Genomic DNA, 20,323 nt, shown 5'->3' with positions numbered 1-20,323 from the left:
AAAAGGTCTAAGGATGTAGCTCTGTGAGAAGGCCCTGGGATCAATTGTCTTTTTTTTTTTTTTTTAATTTTTATTTATGTGTGTGTGTGTGTGTGTGTGTGTGTGGCCAGCTCAGCCCACCAGGGGGCGGGGCTGGCTGGCATGTGGTGTTGGGGGATTGAACCGCGGCCCCTGTGCTTTGCTAAGCTTGTTCTAAGTAGGTGCTTTAGACCACTGAGCCATCTCACCAGCACCTCAATTGTCAATAATGGAAAAATAAATCAATCTCTAAAACTCAGCTTTTTTAAATTTAGGGCAGATGGTGAGAACGACTCCACAAGTCTCTGATTCATCAAATAGGCCTGAATCAATCACTGAGAGCACTGTGAACAGTTTTCGTGGGAACACAACTTCAGACGCGCACAGCAAAAGCTATGTGGGAAACAAGTATGTTCCTTTCCCCAGAGACCTTTATCAAAGAGGTTAATCTACCAACGAAAATGGTGAAGTGTAAATGCCCTGCTGGCCGCAACGTATAAGGCTTCTTCAGAACCGTCTTTGCCTGACACTGGGTATCTGAAGCAGAAGAAAAAGCTGCGTCTCCTCCAGTTTGCATTTTCCAGCCACACTCAAGATGGCTGCCTACTCCACCCATTCTTTGAGCTCTGCGCAGGCGCCCTTCTTCCTGCCACTCCCAATGTGGCTCCCCAACTGGCTTCGGGGCGGGGCCAAGGCCGGAAGTGGGTGTGACCGGGACGGAGGCCGAGCAGGCCTCTGGGTAATGATACTGGGGAGTGGGAAACGTAGGCTTCGGAGCCATGATCCCCCCACAAGAGGCGTCCGCCCGGCGGCGGGAGATTGAAGACAAGTTGAAGCAGGTGGCTGGGGCTGGAGAACCTGGGGAGAAGATAAAGGAAAAGGGCTGAGAGTGGGGCTTGACTTGTACTCTGAGAAGAGGCAGGGGTGGGACGGGGGCGCTCCCTGAGAGGAGACAGGTCTTGGGGCTAGGCCGTGGACCATGAAGCATCTGCCACCTTGAGCCTTAGGCTTCTGGTGATGTCTTCCCTTTCGTTCCCCCCAGGAGGAAGAGACGCTGTCCTTCATCCGAGACAGCCTGGAGAAGAGCGACCAGCTCACCAAGAACATGGTGAGGAGCCTTGTCAGCTGGGAGGAAGGACGCCCCTGGGCCCTGGAGGAGAGCCCTGCGATGTACAGGCCCGGCGTGGGTGGTAATGTGGGGGTTTCTGTAGTGACAGCGTGCACTTTTACCTAGATCCCATCCCTATGTCCCACCCTTTTACTGAGGATATCGTCGCCCCAATGGTCTGGACTTCAACTTTCTAAGCTCTTTATTTTTCTTTCTCTCCATAGACAGATATTTAGAGAGACCGACTGGGTGGACTAGTACTGGCCATGTGTCAGTGGCAATTCAAGTAAGGTTGACACATTAGGATTACTAAGGGCAGAGAATGCACAGCTTTCACCCCAGGGGCGTAGGAACAGAATGAGCTCTGAGGTCCAGCAGACCTGAGATCTAGACCTTGCCATGCAGCTTACTTGCTGTGTGGCTTCTAGCAGGTACTTTTGTTGTTGTTGTTGTTGGACAGCACTCTTTTCTAAATTTTTTTTTAAATTTTATTTATTTATTTGTGTGTGTGTGTGTGTGTGTGTGTGTGTGGCCAGCTCAGCCCACCAGGGGGCGGGGCTGGCTGGCATGTGGTGTTGGGGGATTGAACCGCGGTCCCTGTGCTTTGCTAAGCTTGTTCTAAGTAGGTGCTTTAGACCACTGAGCCATCTCACCAGCCCCCTTAAATTATATTTTAATTGAGAAATAAATATGAATGAGACAGTTTCCCAGCTGATTAATAGGACAGTTTTGATAGTCAATACACTGTACATTGTTATCTTCTTAGTGGTTATCCATAGTACAAGAAGCAGACAGGATATTCCGTCCAAACAATGTTAGTACACCTCTTCTCATTGAATTAAGCAAAAGTAACTGTAAATTTATCCTATTTTGTATATATAAATACAAAATAATCTTTCCTTTGTATCCTTTTTTTTTTTTTCCCCTGTCAGAGGTGAATATTCTGGGGGCTGGTGAGATAGCTCAGTGGTCTAAAGCACCTACTTAGAACAAGCTTAGCAAAGCACGGGGACTGCGGTTCAATCCCCCAGCACTACATGCCAGCCAGCCCCGCCCCCTGGTGGGCTGAGCTGCCCCCCCCCACACACATAAATAAATAAAAAATTTTAAAATAAAAAAGAGGTGAATATTCTGTTGGCATCTAAATACTATAGGTGTTTGAGTTCAACTAAACAATCTAACACTGTCTAGCAGTCTATAATATTAGTGGGTTATCCTCAGAAGTTATTGACTTGAGCCTTTTGCAGCTCATCGTATTAATATGGATTTACTGGAGCCGGGGAGGTGGCTCAGTAGAATAAGCGCTTGCCTGACAAGCACAAGGGCCTGAGTTCAATATCCGGTTCCGCAAAAAAAAAAAAAAAAAAAAAAGGATTTACTTTATATACCTTATTTTTATACTTTTCTGCTGGATGGTTAAGACCAAGATATAGCAAGACCTATATAACAAGAAACGTAACTTTTGTGTCTGATAAGGTCAGCCAAGTACTCTCAGGATTTATCCTATAGCCCTGTACCACCCTTTGTACATCCGTTTGTCAGTGTCTGACATGAGGATGAGTCACGGCCATTGCTTGACCAATTTAGCAGGTACTTTTGAGTATCAGCTAACTTGTCTGCTGTAACAGAAACAGTGGCAGCCTCCCAATGTGTCTGTTAAGGACATACGAGCTCATGCATGTGAACACATCTTGTACAGTCCTTGGTGCTCAATAAGTGAGTGTCCTTTATTCCTAGGGAAGACTAGAAAAGTGTGGATTGAGAAAATGCAAACTTGGATCTGTAATTAGTGACATAATCAAGTCCTAGTGACGTTAAGAGAAAAGGAGTTTTGAAGGTACCAGCAATGCACTTGAGGCTACTCTGTGCAAAACTATTTCCTGTTCAGACTAGGGAAACTTCAAGAGTAAAGAGAAATTGAGCTTTGGCATCAGAGGGTGGAAGGAATCCATCCTGAAATGATCATCTTCGGAAAAGCTAATGCATGGCTTACCTTCAAATCAAGTTTCAAGCAGTTTATTGTGGCCCACCTGTATGTATGGGGCACATGGTGCATACTGGGGATATAGTAGTGCACAAGAAACCCTGTCCCTTCCTGTATGGAGCTTATTGTCTTAAAGACAGAGGAAAGCTGGGAAGTCAGATGACTCTGGATAGGCTGAAGCAGTGCTTGGATGGTCTTGAGACCTGAGAGCAAGAGCCTTTTCTTCTGCAGGTGTCTATCCTGTCATCCTTTGAGAGCCGCCTTATGAAGCTGGAGAACTCCATCATCCCTGTGCACAAGCAAACAGAGAATCTGCAACGATTGCAGGAGAACGTTGAGAAGACACTATCCTGCCTGGATCATGTCATCAGCTACTACCATGTGGCTAGTGACACTGAGAAGATCATCAGGGAAGGGTGAGCTAGGCAAAGAGAGTCATATACCGAGTCCCTTCGAGCAGTGGCATAGGCCTGAGAAGAGGGACTAGAATATATTTAAGGCTAAAATTCCCTATGTGAATTCTCTTCCTCCCCCTCTACATAGCATTCCCTTACTCTCTGTCCGTCCACCATCCGCCTATGGTGACCTGGCCCTTTTCTTTCCAGCCCCACAGGTCGGCTAGAGGAATACCTGGGGAGCATGGCCAAAATTCAGAAGGCTGTGGAGTATTTTCAGGACAATAGCCCAGACAGCCCAGAGCTCAACAAAGTGGTAAGGGGCTAATGAGAGTATCGTGAGAAGTTTGGGAACATCAGTCCTTGCCCCATCTCGTGGGGGATTCCAGAGCAACTAAAGAAGGATGTAGGGCCAGGGAGATGGCTCAGTGGAATAAGCGCTTCCCTGGCAAGCACAAGGGCCTGAGTTCAACCCTTGGTTCTGCAAAAAAGCATGTAGTAGCTGGGCATAGTGATGCATGCCTGTAATCCTAACGCTCTGGTAGAATAAGGCAGGAAGATCACAAGTCCAAGTAAGATAGAGAAGGCAAGTACAAAAGATGTCAAACTAAGAATTTGCCCTGGAGGAGTCACTTTCTGTTTAAGCAAAAACACTCTTCTCTCTCTTTAGCATCTTTACTGCGATAGGTGATATATTTTGAACTTACCATGAAATTAGTCAGTATAGAGTATAAAAATGTGTGCTTTTATAAAGTTGTGTAACCATCACCAGAATCAACTTTAGAGCACTTAGATCATCTATCTCAAAAAGAAAATCCTACCCGTTGGTGGTTGCTATTCCTTTCTTCCCTCACCTGTCTCTCCCTGCCCCCCCCCATAATCACTGTTCTCCATCCATAAGATTCACCTAACATAGACTTCTTTTATAAATGGTGGCATGTAATAAGTGACCATTTGCAACTTTCATTCAGCATAAAGTTTTCAAGAGTCAGCCATGTTGTAGCATATATTAGAACTTCATTCCCTGTCATTGCCAAATAGTGTGGATATGATACATTTTGCTTGTCCACCTATCCTGAGATAGACACTTAGATTGTTTCCACTAATGCAAATAATATTGCTATGAATCTTCTGGTACATCCATTTTTGTTTGTTTTGTTCTTTCGATGTTTTTTGGTATTGATTTTTTGAGACAGGGTCTTTTGTTACATAGTTTAGGGTGATCTTGAACTCACTATGTAGCCCAGGCTGACCTCAAACTTGCGGCAATCTTCTGGTCTCAGCCTCCCAAGCATTGGGATTATAGACATACTCTATCTTCCTGGCTCTATATATTTTTTGTGTGGATATGCATTTGTTTGCTTGTTTGTTTGTCTTTTTTGAGACAGGCTGTGCAGTTCAGGCTGGCCTTAAGCTCACTTTGTAGCCCAAGCTGGACTTGAACTACCAATGATCCTCCTGCCTCAGCCTCCTGAGTTCTGGGATTATAAGTGTGTGCCACCATGTCCAGCTGGATAAGCATTTTTAATCTTATGTTCTAGATACCTGTCCCTTGCCAGATACGTAATTTATAAATACTTTCTCATTCTATGGGTTGTTTTTCACCTTCCTGTTGGTAGCATTTGGAGCAGAAAAGTTTTCCATTGATATAGTCCAATTTATCTGTTTTCTTCTTTTGTAAACCTATAAAAAGAAACAACAATGCAAGCGAGGAAACAATCAGCCAATATTTATTAACCAGCTACTTTTTGTAAAATCCTGCATTGCACCTGTGACTATCACTTTTAAGAGAATGTAAGGGAAAGAAATCAAATTAGGATTCCTCACTGTACACAGTTGTGTACACCTGTAATCCCAGCTACTCAGGAGCCTGAGGCAAGAAGATTCAAGACCAGCCTGAGTGAGTTAGCAAGGCCCTGTCTCTAAATAAATAAATGGATGAATGCATGGATGGATGGGTGGATGGGTGGGTGAGTGGATGGGTGGACGGGTGGGTGGGTGGGTAGGTAGGTGGGTGGATGGGTAGATGGGTAGATGGGTGGGTGGATGGAGCTCAGTGGTAGAATGCTTGCCTAGCATGCACAAGGCCCTGGATTTAACTCCCACATGCCCCATACCCTCAAACACAAAGGCTTCCTGATGTTTCTTCTTTGGTTTGAAGGAAGAAAGACAGTACCAGGCAGAGGCCCTGAGTCAGGAAGGTAAAATAGGGGCTACAGAATGCAATACAGGGGCTGGTGAGATGGCTCAGTGGTCTAAAGCACCTTAGAACAAGCTAAGCTAAGCAAAACCCAGGGACCGCAGTTCGATCCCCCAGCACCACATGCCCACCAGCCCCGCCCCCTGGTGGGCTGAGCTGGCCACACACACACACACACACACAAAATAAATAAATAAATATTTTTAAAAAAGAATGCAATACAGCAACAGCAAAACGGCCTGCTTCCTTCTGCTGTCCCTGCAGAAGCTTCTGTTTGAGAGGGGGAAGGACTCACTGGAGTCTGAGTTCCGCAGCCTGATGACCCGGCACAGTAAGGTTGTCTCCCCTGTGCTCATCCTGGATCTCATCAGTGGTGACGAGGAGCTAGAGGTCCAGGAGGATGTGGCCCTGGAACACCTGCCTGAAAGTGTGCTCCAGGATGTGGTCCGCATCTCCCTCTGGCTGGTGGAATTTGGCCGCAACCAAGGTGAGAAGGCTTTTGTTAGTCCTGTCAGACAGCAGGCTGGGGGAGTGGGGGGTTAGGGGGTGGAGCATTGCCACTCCCACTTTGTTCCAAACCCATTTGAATGTGATTGATTGATTGGATTTTGAGACAGGATCTCTATGTAGTTCAGGCTGGCCTCCAGCTCCTGTCAATCCTTGCATCACTCAGCCGCTGAGTGCTAGGAGCACAGGCATGCCCTACCACAGCCAGGTGGATTTTTTTTTTTCAATAAAAGGAAATTATATAGTAAACAAATGAGCAGTAATTTAACAGCTTCAACATTACATTGTGAAAAATAAGAATAAAAATCTTACATAGCAAGGTTAGCCACATCCAAACTTTTATGTCCCTTTTGTTTACTTTTTTATTAGTTGTGAATTTTTCTGATTATGAAGAAAATGTTGTTCATTATTTTTAGGTGAAAAGTAGAAGTCCTTCTCCCCCCTTCTCTGATGCCTACGTCATAACTCAGAGATTGGCACTATTAAGATTTATGTTCCTCCAGAAAAATCTCTGTTCCACTATGTGTATGTGAAAGACAGTAATTGTATGCCTCCTCTCCTCACTCCCAAAGGTCTTACACCTATTGATACATTGCTTCCATATTAAACATACAGTAAGCATATTCAATGCCTTGAGATAGTTCCTTATCAGTACATATAGGCTGGCTTCTTTTTTTTTTTTTTTTTTCCTTTTTCTCTCTTTTTTTTTTTTTTACAACTGCCTGATATTCCCTGATATGGTAGTACTATCTCTTTTGCTAGTCTTAGGGTTTTAAAAAAATTTTAGACTTAACCAAAAATTTTAGAAAGTAACTCCAGTGGCTGTCCTCTTTTATACCCTTTGACCCTCCATACTCTTCTCTTTGTTAGCATGTTGATATGTGCGTCTTATCTGTGATTATTCTCACCTTCTCAGGAAGACTGTGGTAGCAGGATTTATGGCCTGGCTATATTAGACTACATGAACAGGTCTGTGGTTCAGGAGACATGCTGGGGAGTGCCTTGGGTTTGGTGGAAGATTTTCAGTGGCTTCCTGGGAATCCAGGAGGCTGAGTGGATAGCCTCGAGGCCCATCAGAACTCTTCAGCCAGAATCTCTACTTGGGTCCATTTCTTACATTATTTGTTGATAACTGCTGAAATGACAATGGTTTTCTTATCTTTCTCCTTGTTCATATGCACTTTGGGATTTTCTAATTTTGTTTATTTTATAAGAATCATCAACCTCTGTGTGTCACTAAGTGCCTGTGATGATGTCCAACACAATACCAAACGAGGAGTGACAGAGCAGCACAGGACATGGTCCTTGCAGTTATCTGTGATTAGAAAGACACAAATTAAAAATCTCTAGGATCTAACGGTGCCTTAAAGGAAGAGTGGTTTGGGAGCACATTCACTCTGGCAGGGTCCGACCAGGGTCGGTGACCTGTGGCTATTCAAAGCTGCCTGGAAGCCCAATTTTCTGATATGGATAAATATTGCCACAGTGAACATACCTGTGTGTATTATTTTTTGTTTTGTTTTGGAAGTTCTTAGGCTAGCTCAGTGTTGCAGTAGTTGATGTAGCTTATTTGTAATCTTGCCCGTTGTTAGCTCCTCAGATGGATACCCATCAGTGCACTCATTGACAGGCTATTTGTTCTTCATTATTTTTACCATTCAGCAGCACTATTGTATCCTACTTTTATTTTTTATTTTCATTTTTAATGGCTAATGATGCCATGTGTTTTTTATTTACTAACATTTAGTCTTCTTCTGCCTCATATTTCTCACATTCTTTGGCCAGCTTAAGTCAGGATGTTAATTTTACATTTTTTTATTTTTAAAAAACAGGTATGGTGGCACATGTTTATAACACTCTGGGGTGGTGAGGCACAAGGACCCCTTAACCCCAGGAGTTTGAAGCCAGTCTGAGCAACATAGATCCTGTCTCAAAACAAGCCAATAAAATTTTTAAAGGTTCCATTAGCCAGAGATATAGCTTAGTGACACAAACTCCTGCCTGGCAAGCACAATGTCCTGAGTTCAATTAAGAGTACCAAAAAGGGGCCGGGGAGATGGCTCAGTAAGATAAGCACTTGACTGGCAAACTCAAGGATCTGAGTTCAATCCCTGGTTCCGCAAAAAAAAGAGTACCAAAAAAAAAGTACCATTAAAACCTTGTTAACAAGGGCTGGCGAGATAGCTCAGCGGACTAAGCGCCTGCTTTGGCAAGCTCAGGGACCAGGGTTCAATTCCCAGTTCCATATGCTGTGCCAACCCTACCCCCAGGGTGTGCTGAGCTGGCAACCAAGTCCAGACATGGTGGCATGCACCTGTAATTCCAGCACTGGGGACGCTGAAAACAGAAGAATCACTATGAGACCAAGATGCATAGTGGGACCCCGTACCAAATACATGAGTGGGGGGGGAAAAAAACAACTTATAAGCAATTATCAGCTCAATTTGCAGGGTGATTCTCTCCTTGACTTTTCTTGACTTGAGGCCTCATGACAACTGTGGCCAGAACAGGTGACCACACTAGGCTCCCTGCTACCCTGGGGGGAAGCAGAGGCAGGGCCCCAGCTGCCATCCACTCTTGTTCTCTCTTCCCAGATTTCATGAATGTCTACTACCAGATACGCTCCAGTCAGTTGGACCGCTCCATCAAGGGCCTAAAGGAACATTTCCGGAAGAGCAGTTCTTCCTCTGGGGTTCCCTACTCCCCTGCTATCCCCAATAAGAGAAAGGACACACCCACCAAGAAGCCAATCAAGCGGCCAGGTGAGCCCCCACCCTGGCCCATCTCAGCTCCAGCCAAAGGGCTATGTGGGACCTGGATTGCTTTTTCCACCCCAGGTCAGCAGCAGTAGCCCACTTCTAGGATTTATCTTCATGACAGCCCCAGTTGTGGGCACATAGGACAGAAAGCAGGTGTCTGCCTATCCAGCAAGTTCCTAGAGAGCAAGGTTCTTCCTTCTGCCCAGCAGTCCATTCTGGCAGTTACATAATGTCTTTGAAGGGGGTGAGGATCACAGATATTCTCAGTCTCTCCTGAGGCAGGAGGATGATGAAGCTGTTGGGCAAAGCTACTTGCTAGGCCCCTCTGTTGTCCCGTCAAGAGGTCAGGCATGCTGCTGCAGCCAAAACAGTGGGGTGAGTGGGTTGGCCCTCGAGCCTTCCCTTCCCAGCTACAAAGTGAAAGTTGAGGTTTGTACCTCCACCATTGATACAGAAAGGAAAGAAATTCTAGACCATCCTCTTGGAAGAACTTAAACTGGCCTCTGGGCTGTGATGCAGTTAGTCCCTTGTAGAAGTCAGAGAAGGGCATGGGGTAAGAGTTCCAGGCTTCAGGTTGTTGGTATCCTTGAAGCACCCATTCTTTGCATTTTCTCTCTCTCTCTCTCTCTCTCTCTCTCTCTCTCTCTCTCTCTCTCTCTCACATTCCATCTGTGTGTCAGTCATGGCTTAGTGGGCCTGGCTGTCTCTGCCTCCAGAACTGTTGCTCTGGGCTGTCCAGAAGGCTGGATGGGCTGGGTAGGGGATGTTGAGGTAGGAGCTGGAGAGAAGACGGCCTCGGGTTCCTCAGCTACCGCAGGCACTTCCTAGAATGTGGCCTATGTATTCACCTTCATGATAGGAGACTCTATCTAGAGTTCACCCTCAGCCCCCTGCCCCATTTCTCCAGCCCCTCAGAAGAGCGAGGTGTCTATTCACATCCAACCAGGTCACCTGCTCCTCCTCAGGCATGGAGGATGCCCTCAGGGTACAAGTGAGTAGCAGAGCATGACGGAACTGGATCTGTGGCCCTGGCTGGAAATGCAGTCTTCTTTCCCTGGAGTGGATACCCTGGCCACCCCTTAGAGAACCTGCTGCCAACAGTGACTTTACTAACCCAGCCTGCTGGTTTGCAGCTGCCTGTGTGGCTAGCAGGTCCATCTCTGAGCCTTTATCTTGTGAGGAAGGAGCTGTCTGTGAGCTGCCTGGGCCTCAGCCACTCTGTGCTCACTTCCACTTCTGCCTTGTTCTCTGACAGGCCCATTGGAAGCCCCAGACACAGTTTGTACTATGGGAACTGACCTCAGGGCTCACCATGTACCTAATCTGCTCTTAGTTTAGAGATTCAAGAGGAAGACTGTGGCTCTGAGGGCCCTGGCCTGTGGGTTTCACAGGGCTTTAAGGGCCGGGGAGATGGCTCAGTAGTCCTGGCAAGCACAAGGGCCTGAGTCCAATCCCTGGTTCAGAAGAAAAAAAAAAAAAAAAAAAAAAAAAGTGATTTCACAGGGTTTTTAAGAATGGATGAAAAGGGGCTGGTAAGATGGCTCAGTGGTCTAAAGCACCTACTTAGAACAAGCTTAGCAAAGCACAGGGACCGCGGTTCAATCCCCCAGCACCACATGCCAACCAGCCCCACCCCCTGGTGGACTGAGCTGGCCTCACACACACACACACACACAAATAAATAAAATTTTTTTAAAAAGTGATGATTTCTAAAGGAAAATTATAAAAAAAAAAAAAAAGAAAAAAAGAATGGATGCAAGCTAGTGGCTTGGGACCAAGAAATGAGGCTCCTGGGACATCTGTTCCAGGCCTAGGGTAAAGGAGCAGGAGGGGCTCCACTGTGGTGAGACACCAGCTTCAGCTTTAGTCCTGCTAGTGGGGTGCCTGATGCGCCTGGTGGCTGCCAGGTCATCATCTCCGATGCCCTCCAAGCCAGGCTGGTGAGGCCCTGGCTGGGCACGTCACCCATCTGTTCCTGGTTTGTTCTGGGATGAGACTCTGATTTGCTCATTAGCAAGGAACACACTGAAGGAAGCAGTACAGGGGAGACAGGTGTGAGCTGGGCCCGCCAGACAGGGTTAGCACTGGGGAATTTGCTGCAGACAGAACATTGAACCAGCTGGGCCTGCCCTGGTTCCTCAGCCTCAGGGAAGCTGCTAGGACACAGCAGCCACACTGAGATCAGATATATAGGGGAGGGAGTCTCCCAAAAAGGCTGACCTGTCTATGCTAATTAAAATGCCACTCAGAATTTTTATTTTTGAATTCTGGTGGAGCTCTGTCCACCTTTATTGCCTTTCCTCCCCTAGTACATTTTTTTGGGCTACACAGCTGGACCTGTCTTCTTGAATGCTATTTTGTGTCTTCACATTTTCTACCCCAGATGTCTCATCCCCATAGAGGTGGCTGACCCCAAAGGCTGTGGTGTGGTGTTTTTTGTTTGTATTGTTTTTACTTGTGATACTAACTGTTCTTTTTTTCCCCCATGCGGAGAGCATGTGCACTCTCTTCCTGCTTTCCCTTTCCAGTGGTGGCTTTTGTTAGCCCTTTCTTGGCTTTTCAGTTTGCTCCCATTGCTGTGGTGGCTTGAATGACTCCCCTGGTGTAGGAACAACTGCCTGTGGGTCAGCAAGTTCCTGATGCCTCCATTCGGGGCATACCCCCAGGGGCTGCTTCCCATGGACTGCTGTTTGCCCTGAGTCAGGAAACTGGAGTTTGGGGCTGGGGTTGCAGGCGTACCCAGGCTCTGCCAGCTGGCTTGTGCCCTCCAGCGTGAGAGCTCTGTCACCAGCTCCTCCATCCACGCTGATTAGAATGCTACCCAAAGAATGTTTTCTTTTCGATTTGTAGTGGATCTCTACCTTAATCTCAGTCACCCTCCAAAAGTAAACTCAGACCTGAAACAGTGAGGGCCAGCAATAGACAAGAGAATGAAATGTGTCCGGCCCATCGCTGGGGTCTCTGGCAGCCATGGGACCGGGCCTGCTGGGAGAGCTGGAGGGGCACACTCGCTGTTGGGTGGGCATGGGCTGGGCAGGTGGAGGGCCGCTGCTGTTTTCTCTCACTCATTTCCTAGGTCTTCTTATCTCCTCTCTGTGTGGCTCTGGTGACAGGGACGATCCGTAAGGCTCAGAACCTTCTGAAACAGTATTCCCAGCATGGTCTAGATGGGAAAAAGGGGGGTTCTAACCTCATTCCTCTGGAAGGTAATCACCCTGTGTTCCTCCCATCCCCTCCTTCTCCACTATGTGTCCACTCATTTGGCAGGGCAGAGCCTCCCCCAGGAGGACCTTGGGAGAAACCCTGCGGGGGCAGGGTGGGAACAGCAAGTCCCTGATGCCTGTCAGGCCCCAGCAGTTTTGTGCCCTCAGCCTGATCCTGTCTGGCTGGTGGCAGCTCTGCCCTCCCTCAGGCTTCCCACTCCCCTTCCCTGTCTCTGTCCTTGTCTCCTGTGTGAACGCAGAAAAAGTTCTTTGTTTTGGGGCAGCCCTTTCACGCTGAGACCAGCAGTGGCAGGACCAAGCTGGCTGAGGCCTTCTGACCACCCCCTTCTTTAGAAAGGGGGTTGTGTGCAGCAAGAGGGCAGGCAACCTGTAGGCCATGTGCCCTCTCTTCCTCCTGTCAGGGAAGGGGCAGCCACTTTAGCTGCCCTGGGGGACCCAGCTCTACTTGAAAAGCATCAGCCTGGGAAGCAATGCAGGGCTGCCTCTTGTCACTCAGGATGCCATTTTTCTCATGGGGTCTCTCCCCAAACACAGAAAGGCAGAGAGACCCCCTGAGGCCAAGCAGCAGACCCTCCTTGGTTGGCCCACCTTTCTCTCAGCCCCCAGGCTCAGGGAAATAAGCAGCCAACATAGTCCCAGGCACTTGCTGCAAGTCAGGCTTGAAACGGCTGTTCCTATGGTGATTTGAGGCAGAGGAGGGTCTTGGAACCCTTCCCAGTGCCCATTTCAAATCTCCCTTCTGAAGATCAAGGGCTTCTTCCCCATACCCTGAGAGGCAGCTGCCTAGCCCCTGGATAAATGCTGCTTGTGTTTGTGCGGCGACATCTCGCTAGGTCACGAGCATGATTTCCGAGTTAAGCACCTGTCCGAGGCCCTGAACGACAAGCACAGGCCGCTGGCTGGTGAGTACCGTTAGCCCAGCCTGAAGGCAGCTGCTGATAACTGCCCTTGCTGTAGTCCCCGGATGGCCTGCTGTTGCCTGCCCAGCGGGGCCTGCTGTGCGTCAAGGATGGGCCAGGCTACTACCTGGCCCTCTCTCTGGTCTCTTTGGCCACTAGGTCTCTTTGCCTATCTTGAGATGGGAGTGTGTGCGTGGCTCTCAGGGCCTGGACCAAGGGAGAAGCTGCTGTTCACTACTTAAAAAGCAGGCAGCGGGGAAGGTGGTACCCTTGAGGGCAGAGAGCTCTGACAGAGACCTCAGAACCTGCCCCTTGGCACATGGGATCAAGCAGTTCTGTGCTGGCCTGGTCTGCAGTGCCCCTGCCCTGGCCTCCAAGAGTAGGAGGCCATTTCCTCCCAAGGCAAATGACAGCCATGCTCTCCCTCATGGGGGCTCGCTTACCTCATCTTAGCTTCTGCCCCCAGACACAGCTAGGCTGTGTATCGATGTACTCCAGAAGGCCTGCTGGGCTAGCCTTCATAGACGCCACATTTTCTCAGATGAAGGACCAAGTCCTTCCTTGAAAGGGGCAGTGCCACCGACCCATCTGGACTGCTGTCTTCCTGGCATTTATCAGAATCCTCAGTCCCAGGGTCAGACGTGCCTTATCCAGGAAGTTAAGTTAGGGCTCTTCCTTCCTTCTGTACTTCTACCACCTCGAGTATCTGATGCCCCGGACCCATAAGTATGTCTGTACAGAACTACAAATGAAGCCAGGGCAAAGGCTGGACTCAGTTCCTGAGTTCCCCCGAAGCTGGATGGGCCTGCCAGTGTCCTTAGAGCTTCCTGCCAGAGCAGTCTGCTCTCCCTCTTCCACCCACTGCTGGTCTGGGTTACAGGGCAGGAGCCAGGAGACCCACACCCCTCCAGCAGGGTGAATGGCTGCCACCAGACCAGCAGCTCAAGCACTGCCATTCCTACAGGGAGAGATGACATGCTAGACGTGGAGACTGATGCCTATATTCACTGTGTCAGTGCCTTTGTCAAGCTGGCCCAGAGCGAGTACCAACTGCTGACGGATATCATCCCTGAGCATCATCAGAAGAAAACCTTTGACTCCTTGATACAGGTCCTGCCTGTCCACCCTGTCCTAGGTCTCTGCCCAGCAAAGCTGTCCCTATAGAATCTCAAGTGTGGAACAGGCCTACTATCCGAAGCCCTCAACTACAGCTACCACATTGTAGCTGGGGCCTGTCCTGGGAGGATGCTAAGTTCCCCTCCGGCCCCTATCTTCTTGCCACAACACATTGGCTTCCCCTTAAACCCAGTGAGATGCCTTTGCTGTCCCTGGGAGCCAGCTCTCTGCTCCACACCTCCTTGAGGTAGATCCTGGTTCCTCCTTCTCTAGGATGCACTGGATGGGCTGATGCTTGAGGGGGAGAACATTGTGTCTGCTGCCCGGAAGGCTATCATACGCCATGACTTCTCCACGGTGCTCACGGTCTTCCCCATCCTGCGGCACCTCAAGCAGACCAAGCCCGAGTTTGACCAGGTACTCCAGGTATGTGATAGGAAGGCTCTTGGGAACACAGGAAGAAAGAATCCAGCCTTCCTCCTGTCTTCTAAGTAAGTGCTAGTAGCTTCTGCAGGGCCCTGGGCAAGTCGGGACACTCACAGGTGATTGAAGAAGAGCTGATAGAGGGCTAGTCCCTGGGATGAGGCAGGGAAATGGCCAGAAGGAGGTGGACCCCACCTGCTTTGGAGGGCAGTGGCCACAGCTGTACACTGTGCTTCCTCAGGGCACGGCCGCCAGCACCAAGAACAAGCTACCTGGCCTCATCACCTCCATGGAGACCATTGGAGCCAAAGCACTGGAGGACTTTGCGGACAACATCAAGGTATCTGTCCTGTCTTCCTCTGTTCCCACCTGTTTGTTTACCTGGGTAGGGGACTCAGAGCAGCACTGCAAGAGGTTCAGGTATGTCCTATTGGGAAGCCACTGTGCTTATAGTCCCTGTTAGTTCCTGTCAGGCTGTCTCCTTCCTAGGCTATGGGGCCCTCCAAGGCCAGGTGCTTCTGTCCTGTGGTCTTGCTTAGCCTGAGGGCAAGGAGCATCCTAACATCCATCTGCCAGGAAGTGGTGCAATGAGTAGGTGGACTAGAGTGTGGCATAGGCCTGAAGCTGCCTGGGGAGCTGTGTGAGGGAACCAGGAGTTGTTTCTTCCACAGAATGATCCAGATAAGGAATACAACATGCCCAAGGATGGTACTGTGCACGAGCTCACCAGCAATGTAGGTGCTACTCAATGACCCCTGGGGAGATGGGAGAAGGGGGGTCCAGCCCAGGGGCTGGGACAGCACCCATGGCAGGAGCCAGCCTGGTCCAGAGCCTCTCAGCCTTCATGAGTGCTGGTGGCAGATGGACAGGACAGTGTATAGAATCTCTGGCAGAGAGGACCTTTGGGCAGCCAGAACCCAAAGAGTAAAACATGCTACTTCCAGCCACCTTTCTCAGTGGGCATCTAGATCCCTGGCCCCTGACCTGCCCTCCTGGTCAGATGAGGACATGTGCAGGCCCTGGGCTGGGCCCTGCCCTGACCTTCCTCCTGGGCTATGTCCTCGCCGCCAGGCCATCCTCTTCCTGCAACAGCTTCTGGACTTCCAAGAGACAGCAGGTGCCATGCTGGCCTCCCAAGGTACACAGTATCCCAACTGGCCCTACCTGGGACCCCACCTGGGCCCCACTGCTCCCTCTTGCCTGTGGATAAGGGGTTAGGCTCCTGGGAGGTGCCACCCTTCAGAGGGTGAAGGCAGGGTTTGGTGAGGGGTCTCCTTTAATCTGTGGGATGGAATTGAGAGGTGGGATGTGTGGGGACCGTTGGGGCTGTCCTGGGCTGAGTGTAAACAGGGATTGCTGCTATCTCTGTGACCCCCCCAAGCCCTCCCTCCCTCCTTGGGCCATCCTTACTCTGCACTGGGCACTGCCAGCCTATAGATGCTCTCCCTGCCCTGCCTTCCTCCCATGTTTCTCCGCTGCCTCTTATGTCCACCTAGTCTCCTGATTAGTTCCACAGCTGTCCCTTGAAGGGCCAGTGACTCAGGGCCAGTTGGGTGTCCTCCTACCGGCCACCACGCTGGCACTGGAGCTTGGAAGATTGGTGTGGAAGGAGGAGGAGTCTTCTGGGGCATTCCAAGCTCAGGTTCCCCAGGCCCTCCCTATCTGCCCCTGTTTGGGGATGAGCCAACAGGCTGCCTCTGGCCTGTGGGCCGTCATATTTCCACCTTCCATGCATTCTCTGGCCTTGAGAGGGTCTGGCTTGGTGTGTCTTGCCCTGTGTCTGGTTACCATGGGGAGAGGTCTTCTTGACTTGGGTGGCGCAGCTGTTCTAACCTATTTTTTGAACTTGCATCTTTCTCCCTCCTCTGTTTCTCTCATCCCCCTCTGTGTGCACTGCCTTTCATTCCGTAGTTCTTGGGGACACATACAATATTCCTTTAGACCCCCGAGGTAAGCAGTGCGTCTCTGCAGCCCCATTCCCCCTCCCAAAGCCCCTCGGGTGAGGTTCCCTGGGGACAGACACAGGGCCTGTTGGGGGTTGGGTCAGAGAGACAAGAGTTCTTCCAGAGTGATCTCACCTCTCTGCATTCCCATCTTGGTCACCTTCTGTCTCTGAGCCCATCCAGGCAGCACCCTGCTATTTTCCAGCACCCTGGATATGCCTGCCAGGCTAACTTGGCCCCTCTGCCTTAGCCTTCTGCCTAGCGGGTCCCTCTATTCAGAATGACCTAGTACTGGGATTGTAGAGTGGGGAGAAGGTGGAGAGGCTATGGGATACCATTTTAATACTTTGCTGCTATTGGCAGGTGGGCAAATGGGTCTTGTAGGTAACTGCCCAGGATGGGTCAGAGGCCGGAGGTTGGGGTTTGGGGCACTAGTATCCCACCTGCCTTCCTATGACATGGGCCAGCTTCTTAACCCTGCCACCCCACCAAGACAGAGGTGGCCTTGGGTCCCAGAGTCTAGGACGCAGCCCTGTGACTGAGCAGGCACCAGCCCTCCCTGAGCTCCTCTGGGTCCCGTGTACCCTAGGAAGCCCAAGTCCTCTTCAGTGTTTCCTCCACTGCTCCTTGTGGGTGTGGGATAGGAAAGGTCTTGGTCACTGCCGCCGAAATAACAGGACTTCTCTTCTCACAGAGACCAGCTCCTCAGCCACCAGCTACAGCTCCGAGTTTAGCAAGCGCCTCCTGAGCACTTATATCTGTAAGTGACTCTCAGGCAGAACCTGCTCCTTGTCTTTTCCCTCCCAGGAAAGCCCTTTCTGTGATCTCTAGATATTCATAGGTCCCTCTCCTGACCCTGCAATAGTACCCCCTCTGGTTCAGGGGTCAATGCAATTAGGAAGGATTCTTGATGCCCCAGAGCCAGGAGGGCAAGAAGCCATGGCCAGGAATTGGTTACTGGGGCCCATGGGAGGTCATGGGTCAGGCCACCTGGAATGGCCCCATTTTTCTGTGTGCAGGTAAAGTCCTGGGCAACCTGCAGCTGAACTTGCTGAGCAAGTCCAAGGTGTACGAAGACCCAGCACTGAGCGCCATCTTCCTGCACAACAACTACAACTACATCCTCAAGTCCCTGGAGAAGTAAGTGGCTTCAGGCACCGCAGCTCCACGCCTCACTTCCCCTGGGCCCTCCAGGGCCGACTGTGCCTTCCGTAGCCTCCTGCTCCTGTGTGCAAGGGCAGGAGAGGGCTATCAGTCCTCTTAGCCCTGACCCCGGGAGGCTGAGTGCTGCCTCCTTAGATCTGTGGAAGATTCAAGATGGATAAGGAGCCCCTCCTTCCTGGTTGTACTGCAGAGCCCAGCAGCTTTTAGGCCCCAGAAGCTAAGTCTCTTTCTGTATTCTCTCTTCTACCTGTGCCCAGGTCAGAGTTGATCCAGCTGGTGGCTGTAACCCAGAAGACTGCTGAGCGCTCCTACCGGGAACACATCGAGCAGCAGATCCAGACCTATCAGCGCAGGTGACTGGTGCCCACCCTCCTACTGGGCCTGAGCTGACCTAGCCTCGCCCCCACCCTGGGCCCAATACAGTGCCTGTGGGGTGGGTTTATCAGCTGCTGTCCTGCAGACCCCAGCCTACACTTGGTTGTAGAGGCTTTTGGTGCTGGTGCTGGAACCCAGGTCCTTGTGCAGGACATTACCGTGGGCTGTGCTACTGAGCTCCACCCCTTTCAGCCTTTTCTTTCTTTTCTGAGATTTTTTTCATTTCTTTTCTTTTGTTTCTTTTCTCCACTTTTTTTTTTTAAATGTGTTTATGACAGGGTCTAAATATACTAGATTATGTAGGATCTCACTATGTAGATCAGACTCAGTTATTCTCCTGTTTTTAGCCTCCCAAGTGCTGGGATTACAGGCGCACTCCACCATGCTCCACCACTCCCATCTCGCCATCTCAGTGCACCCTGGGGGCGGGGCTGACACAGCACCTGGGGATCAAACGCTGGCTGCTGCTCTCTGCTAAGCAGGGGCTTTAGTCCTCTGAGCTATCTGGCCAGTCCTTCTCTCCACTTAAAAAAAAAAAAAATCATGCACTGGAAAGAGAGGCTGGCTTTTCTCACTATCTGGTCCCTGAGAGGCTGCGGGGCCTCTTTCGAGTGGTCTGCCAGGCACTAAGGTGAGGGATGCTGAAGAGACAGTGTTGGGTATATGCGTAAATGTTTAGCCCAGGAGGGGAGCAGGGCCTTGGGAGTCACTGAACCTGGCTGATGGCTGAGCTTGCCCTGTCCTCCTACTCACTGCTTCTTTGGGCCTCTGTTCTCCTTGGCTTGTTAATTCCCTTTGAGTTTCTCACTGTTCCCATTTATGTCTTCTCCCTCCTTTTTCATGTTTCTTCTTAATTTTCCACGATACTGATATAAAGTATATTCGACTGCTCAACATATTGATCACCCTGTCTTCTGTTCTTGATATTTATTTACTTATTTATTTATTTATTTATTTATTTATTTATTTTTGAGGTACTGGGGGTTGAACTCATGACCTTGTGCTTGCCAGGCAAGCACTTATTCTACGGAGCTATCTCCCCAGCCCTGTTCTTGATTTTTAAAGTGAGCAGCTTAAACATTTTCTGTTGCCAAGGAAAAGATCTGTTATTTTGCTTCATAGTGACCCAGATCAGTTCTTACCAACCCCTCTTCCCTAGTAGTAGATAAACAAATATTGAAACAAACAAACAAAAAAAAAAAAAACATGCCTGTGTCAGGGCAGGCGCAGCTGTCTCTCCCTGGCCTCATGCCTTTCTCCCTGCTGTCTGGCAGTTGGTTAAAGGTGACTGATTACATCTCAGAGAAGAATCTACCTGTGTTCCAGCCTGGAGTCAAGGTGGGAAAAAAGGCCAGGGCTGGGAAGGGGTATTGAGCAAATGCGATACCTTTTGCTAAGTCTCTGGGTTAAAATGATCAGTGTGCATGTGGCCATGGGGACAGCAAGAGAGGCCTGGGGCCCATGCTGTTTGAACAAAAAGCTTTCTCTTTCTCTGGCTCCCCTGACCCCCAGCTTCGGGATAAGGAGCGGCAGATGATCAAGGAGCGTTTTAAGGTGAGCCAGGGTCCTCTTCCCTTCACTGCTTGGTGCTGACACTGTGGTGATGCAGTCCCACAGCTTTTGTGTCTCGTCTCTTCCCTTTCCACCTCTTTGATGGTCAGGGCTTCAATGATGGCCTTGAAGAATTATGTAAAATCCAAAAGGCCTGGGCTATTCCAGACACAGAGCAGAGAGATAAGATTCGCCAGGCCCAGAAAAACATCGTCAAGGAGACCTATGGGGCCTTTCTGCACAGGTGAGCCACCCATCACTCTCCAGCACTGCCCACTTTGCTGCTGTTCCTCAAGGGAAAAGGGAAAATGGCCGGACTTGGCAGCAGAGCCAGTGTCTTGGGCTTGGGGCCATAACTTAGGGGCACCCCATGGCAGCTCAGATCTGTTGCAAGTGCAGGGAAGCTGAGGCGGGGTTAACCTTTCTCCTCCCCCAACCATGGTGCCCGGGCAGGTACAGCAACGTGCCTTTCACCAAGAACACTGACAAGTACATCAAGTACCGTGTGGAGCAGGTGGGCGATATGATCGAGCGCCTTTTTGACACCTCTGCCTAAGCCTGCCAGTATCTCTGCCTGGTTCCATCAGACTAGCCATGTCACTGGACAGATAAATCAGTGTTAACTTGCCTCTGATCTGGGTGAGTTTGAAGTCCTTT

The 20,323-nt window shown here is 49.7% G+C and overlaps 1 protein-coding gene across 11 annotated transcripts; it reads left to right on the top strand.

Annotated features, from left to right (window-relative positions):
* Window positions 1–703: 703 nt before the first annotated feature.
* Exoc7 (exocyst complex component 7) lies at window positions 704–20,299 on the top strand. Of its 11 annotated transcripts, XM_023713908.1 has the most exons (22): window positions 704–857; window positions 1,061–1,126; window positions 3,342–3,526; window positions 3,716–3,821; window positions 5,970–6,192; window positions 8,807–8,974; window positions 9,879–9,962; window positions 12,085–12,177; window positions 13,029–13,097; window positions 14,059–14,204; window positions 14,484–14,636; window positions 14,875–14,973; window positions 15,305–15,367; window positions 15,705–15,771; window positions 16,545–16,583; window positions 17,271–17,336; window positions 17,596–17,716; window positions 17,998–18,093; window positions 19,390–19,453; window positions 19,628–19,669; window positions 19,777–19,910; window positions 20,120–20,294. In XM_023713908.1, exons 1-22 carry the CDS (start codon window positions 798–800, stop codon window positions 20,220–20,222), a joined length of 2,247 nt encoding a protein of 748 aa, XP_023569676.1. In that variant the 5' UTR covers window positions 704–797; the 3' UTR covers window positions 20,223–20,294. The 11 variants fall into 11 exon arrangements, with proteins under 11 accessions (XP_023569676.1, XP_023569679.1, XP_023569678.1 ...); XM_023713911.1 differs by lacking the exon at window positions 9,879–9,962; XM_023713910.1 differs by lacking the exon at window positions 13,029–13,097.
* Window positions 20,300–20,323: the final 24 nt, after the last annotated feature.

The sequence above is a fragment of the Octodon degus genome, unplaced genomic scaffold (genome assembly GCF_000260255.1).
Source record: "Octodon degus isolate 3935 unplaced genomic scaffold, OctDeg1.0 scaffold00033, whole genome shotgun sequence".
Lineage (NCBI taxonomy): Eukaryota > Metazoa > Chordata > Mammalia > Rodentia > Octodontidae > Octodon > Octodon degus.
This window is presented reverse-complemented; position numbering and strand designations above follow the sequence as displayed.